The 5,431-nt window shown below is 39.1% G+C and overlaps 1 protein-coding gene across 1 annotated transcript; it reads left to right on the top strand.

Moving 5' to 3' along the window:
* The first annotated feature begins 207 nt into the window (after positions 1 to 207).
* On the top strand, positions 208 to 4,575 carry LOC112001526 (putative E3 ubiquitin-protein ligase RF298). Its single transcript, XM_024033704.2, has 4 exons — positions 208 to 317; positions 754 to 796; positions 1,051 to 3,068; positions 3,772 to 4,575. The coding sequence occupies exons 3-4, from the start codon at positions 1,056 to 1,058 to the stop codon at positions 4,261 to 4,263; spliced, it is 2,505 nt and encodes an 834-aa protein (XP_023889472.1). The 5' UTR covers positions 208 to 317; positions 754 to 796; positions 1,051 to 1,055; the 3' UTR covers positions 4,264 to 4,575.
* The last annotated feature ends 856 nt before the right edge of the window (positions 4,576 to 5,431 follow it).

The raw sequence follows: 5,431 nt of genomic DNA, 5'->3' as shown, positions 1-5,431 counted from the left end.
TAATCAAAAACATAATCTGAGAAGGTTCATTATCATTAATGCTTACAAAAAAAAAAATAGAAGGTTCATTACTCATTTTTGAGTCAATGCCATACACATGGCTGCATGGTGGGCCTAGACACGGTTAGGGCCTACCATATAATCTGAATTGGGCCACATATACATATATATATATATAAACCAAACCATTCTGAATGAAAGAAACAACAGTGACAGTGTGACACACTCGCACAGTTGGTAGTGAAAAAACAAAAGCTTTGCATATTTGCTTTGATATGGCAAATCAAATGGTGCCCAATGCCGCTTAGTTTCTCCATGTAAGTAACGTGCCAGTGCTTTTGTTATTGGTGTCATATTGAACCTCAGCGTTTAAGCTTATACGTTACATTCTTAAAGGGTATGAAAATTTGTGTATTTTACTCTATTGGGTTCTTGTTTGTTTGTTTTTTTGGGCTCTATATTCAAATTTTGTTGTGATTGTTAGGATAGATTTTGGTGGGTTTTCGAGCTGGGCATTGAATTTTGATGGCTCTTGGTTGCCTTTTGTATAATGGGTGTTTGGTGGTGTTATGGTATTTGGTGTTATCTGGGTGCATGCGTTACTTGCTGTTCTATATAGCCCGGTTGTGCTCAGAACCTGTTTGTGCTTGAGTTTTGTCATCTAGCCTTGTGGTTTGTTCAGACTCAGTATCTTTTTGAGTTCTTGGTTTCTGGATAGGTCTTGTTTTGATCAGTTTGAGTTCTTTGATACAGGAGACAGCTTCTTTTGCCCATTTGCTCTCACTCAGTAACAAAGGTATGGTTTTTTTTCTTGTTATTCTTGCTGTTCTTGTTATTCTTGACATTCTTGTTATTTGATTATCTTTTTGTTGGGAATTGAGCATTACTGAATTGAAGAGTTTGATTTGCATTGTACTGAATACACAGGCTCGATATTCGCTAATTTTTCAGTGGATTGTTTGAGAATTTTGCTGCTCCTTTGTAATTTAAACAAAATTTCTATATGTGTATTCTTTAATTTTGTTCTTTTTGATTTTTTGGAATATATAGGCTTTATGTCTGTAGATTCAACTGGTGACTTGACTCTTGTTGTTCAAGAAATGGATGAAGTTACTGATATTGGTAGGAAGAAAGTTAGTAAGAAAGGGTCTGTATCTGTCTCACCCAAGGATAAAGGAAAAAACAAGAGAAAATTAGGAGATCCTTCTATAGGGAACCCGGTTAATGCCCCCCTGTCCTTGACTGAGTTCCCTAGGTATGAGTTCTCTCCCAAGATATCTCAAAGCTCTCCATGTGAAGTCAAATTGGAGGCAGGGTTGGATCAGCCTAAAGAGGGACCAGAAACGGAAGCCTCTGATCCTTTTGACTGGGAGGATGATCCTCTTGCATGTCAGCTTGAAAAAATTTTGTTGTCTAACTTGCAAGATGTTTTCCAAAATGCAATAGAGAAGCTTGTTGAACTCGGGTATAGTGAGGAGGTTGCTGAAAAGGTCGTTTCGAGGGGTGGCCTTTATTTTGAAGGTAAAGACCCTGTGATGAATATCGTGAAAGATACTCTCTATTTTTTGGAGCAAGGGAAAGATAATGGTGCTTCAAGAGACAACATGTTTGATGACTTACAGCAGCTGGTTGAGTACACAATGTTGGAAATAGTCGGTGTGCTTAGGGAGGTTAGGCCATCCTTATCTGCGGTGGAAGCAATGTGGTTATTGTTGATGTGTGACTTGAACGTTCCACAGGCTATTGCACTAGAAGGAGATCCTTTTAGTGGTTCTGGTCGTAAAGATGTTTCAGGAGAGAGCTCCTCTAGTTCCTTTATTCCCCAATTCAAATCCGAGGCAAAAAGCTCTGGAACCACCCTCCCAAATCCCAAAGAACCAAATTTCCCGAAGCCTTCACTCCTTAATGCTCAAAATCCTCTGCCTAAAACAGTCAAATTTGGAAGTTTCTCGAATTTACCCAACCCTAAAGATCTGGCTTCGGAAAGGGTAGCTTCGGAAAAAGAGAGTACAGTTTCATTGTCATTCACTGTAGAGAAATCCTTTGGTACCACTGAAGAATGTGTCCAGCCTACTGAACAAAGTTGTACCTGTGAAGAAAAATCAGGAGCTGGTCGCAAGGGGCGGACAAAGAAAGAACTTGCAGCACTTCGGCACAAGTGCATTCATATGGATAAAAGTTACAAGACTTGTGGGTCAAAAGGGAGTTTTAGACCTGGGAAACACTCTAGCTTTGGTGGTTTTGTTTTGGAAAAAAGACTGAAACCACCATCTGAACTTGCTGGTGTACAGATGAAAAATGTTGTCTCAAAGAGAGGTACAGAAGTTGGAGCTGAAGTCCCTTTAGCAGATGGAAGTCTTCCTGTTAGCAAGATTCCATCTACTTTACCTGCAACAGAAAATGCTCCCACATCTACATCGTCTACAGCTGAGATGAAATCCAACCCAAAGGCCCAGGTGAACACCCCTAAGGCTCCTCAGATTCCTGATTACTATGCCGGAATTCCATATGACAAGTCTTTGGGAAAGTATGTACCGCAAGATGAGAAGGATGAACTGGTTTTGAAACTGGTTCCACGGCTGCAAGAACTACAGGATGAGCTGCAATGTTGGACTGAATGGGCCAATCAGAAGGTTATGCAGGCTGCTCATAGGCTTGGCAAGGATCAGGCTGAGCTTAAAGCATTGAGACTAGAGAAGGAAGAAGCTGAAGAAAAGAAAAAGGAGAAGAAAATCTTAGAGGAGAACACAACTAAGAGGCTGTCTGAGATGGAAAATGCCTTGGGTAATGCCACTGCTGAGGTTGAGATAGCAGACTCTACTCTTCGCAGGCTTGAGGTGCAAAATTCAGTGCTGAAGGAGGAGTTAGAGGCTGCAAAATTACGGGCTTCAGAGTCAGCTGCAAGTTATCAAGAAACAGTGGAGAGGGAGCAGGCGACTCTGAAAAAGGTCCAGTCATTGGAGGGGCAAAAGGCAGCATTGCAGGAAGAGCTTGGGACAAAGAAGGAAATGGTAGCTGAGTTGCAAAAGGAATCGGGCAAGGCTAAGAATCTCTACAACAAAACTGAGGTTTGCTCACGTACTATTTATCTGTTATGTGTGTGTGTGTGTGTGTGTGTGTATTACGGCAGTGGTGAACTCATGGATATCACATGCAAATATGGTTATTTTATACTCAATAATATTTGCCTTACATTGGCACCAAGTCACACTTTGTCTCTTTCAAACATACTAGGTAGGTCATAGAATTGAAAGGCACCAAGAGAACACACGACACATACTATAAACACTTCATAACCTTTGTTGCTTTCCAGCAAAATACATCTGCAAAATTCCCTGCAGTTCCTATTGCAAGACTTACACTACAGTAACTGTATGACCAAGCATTGCATTATGCTATTGTTAACACATCAGGAGTTCTCTTTGTCATCGAATCAACTTGATTGGTTTATGTGGCCCCAATGTTTAAAGAAGGGAAGGAAGAAAACTCCAAATAAATCAGTGTTGAAGTTAGTAAAATTAGTCAGCCAGATTGCATTTTGACGTGGGCTTGGCTCACTATGCATGTAAAAGCTCCATTGTATGCCATCCCTAAGCCATCCTTACCATTTAATTTCATAAAGCCATTTTTTAACTATTCAAATTATAGAGAAGATCTGGAAACTTCTGTGCTTTCTTTTCATGTGCTAATGTGTCTATGTTGTAGACAAATGATTTTTATGGTTTTAATTGCCTGGAACTTCTTCACTAGTAGTAGTTAATAATATTGCAGGCCCGATGGAAACAAGAGAGGATGGAGAAGGAAAACCTACTTGCACAGGCTGCCTCCATAAGACAGGAAAGGGAACGACTTGAAGCTCAAGCAAAAGCAGAGGAGGAAATGATCAAACAGAAAGCAGAAAGTGAAGTGCAGAAATATAAAGAAGAAATTAAAAAGCTTGAGCAGAAGCTTTCCCAAATGAAAATGGAGGCTGACTCTTCTGCAATTGCAGCACTTCGAAGTGGCACTGAAGCAAGTTCCTCCTCAACAGGCAGCTCAGGTGTCCAAGCTATGCAGCGCAACCAGAATCCTCAAGGCTTAAAACTGGAGCGGGAGTGTGCCATGTGTCTATCAGAGGAAAAGACAGTGATTTTCCTTCCATGTGCACACCAGCTTCTCTGTGCAAAATGCAATGAGCTCCATGAGAAAAAAGGGATGATAGACTGCCCTGCTTGCAGAGCCCCAATTATGTTGAGGTTTAATGCGCGTTTTGCTTGTCCATAGCGGCTGGACACCTTTTAGCAGGAATGGAGAATGGAGAATTGTAGTAATGATTTGTAAATGGATCCTCTAAAGAGATTCCATTTCGATTCAGATCAATATGGATCCCCTTCCCCTTCCTTTTCTTTATTGTGTTCCTTTTTGGGTTTTTCATAGTTCATACCCAAAAAAAAAAGCAGCAAAAACCCAAAACAAACAAAAAAAGAAAGAAAAAGAAAAAACAGAAAGGAAAAAAGTAGTTCATAGAGTCAAATTTACCTTTGTAAAGCAAGCTAAAGCATTTAATAGAAATGAAATCCACCTTCTTCTTCTTTAGTATTACTATTATTAAAAATATTGCTCTGATATTTCAACACTAAAATTATCCATCCTTGTAAATTAGCTTACTTGTTTCATTTTAGCTACAATGCACCTCTTCAGGTTATATTATGTTTTTTGCCAATCTCATGGAAGGGGAAAGAAAAGGGCAACATGAAGCATTTGTAGTACTATTGCATAATGCATTAACAAGGAAGAGTAAAGAAACCAAGAAAGTTTCCTTGTAGAAAAGCAGTTTGGATGACCTAGTCCAGAAAGGAGATTATGATGGAATACAATTCAAAGGAAAAAATTCAATCAAGATAGATTGGAGCTTGCTCTGGTAATTATCAAGCTTGATTATTGGTTTCAGTTGGTGTCTTAGTTTGTTTGAGCTTTTGCTTAGGCCCAACAAGATCCTTACTTTGTTGCCATTTCTCGTTAAGTTGGGCTCATTAAGCTGAGCTTTTCTCATTAATACGTCCTTTTCTTCTATAGCCCAAACTAGCCTTACCCAGTACAATCACAAGAAATTGCTATTGCTTATCTCTTATGATAGTTGGTTATTTTGGCCAAGAGCCATAAGCTCAACTAAGACTTTTTGATGTTTTCAAATTAAACGTTCATGGTTTAAATCAAATTCTTTTTATCTAATTATAGAATTATTAAAAACAAAATTTTAGTTATTCTAACACATGCGCGCAAGCACACACAAACTTTAGTTGGCTGTAGATTTTTATTAATTTATCTTTTGTGGAGAAACCATTTGCATGTGTGGTATAATCGGATCCGATTTTATTGCTCTATGAATGAGTCCTGTGTTTAGAAAGGTGTTTGGTATAATTAGATTTTAGGTTTAGCTGTTAGAATTTAC

The sequence above is a fragment of the Quercus suber genome, unplaced genomic scaffold (genome assembly GCF_002906115.3).
Source record: "Quercus suber isolate HL8 unplaced genomic scaffold, Cork oak 2.0 scaffold_390, whole genome shotgun sequence".
In the NCBI taxonomy this organism is placed as follows: domain Eukaryota; kingdom Viridiplantae; phylum Streptophyta; class Magnoliopsida; order Fagales; family Fagaceae; genus Quercus; species Quercus suber.
This window is presented reverse-complemented; position numbering and strand designations above follow the sequence as displayed.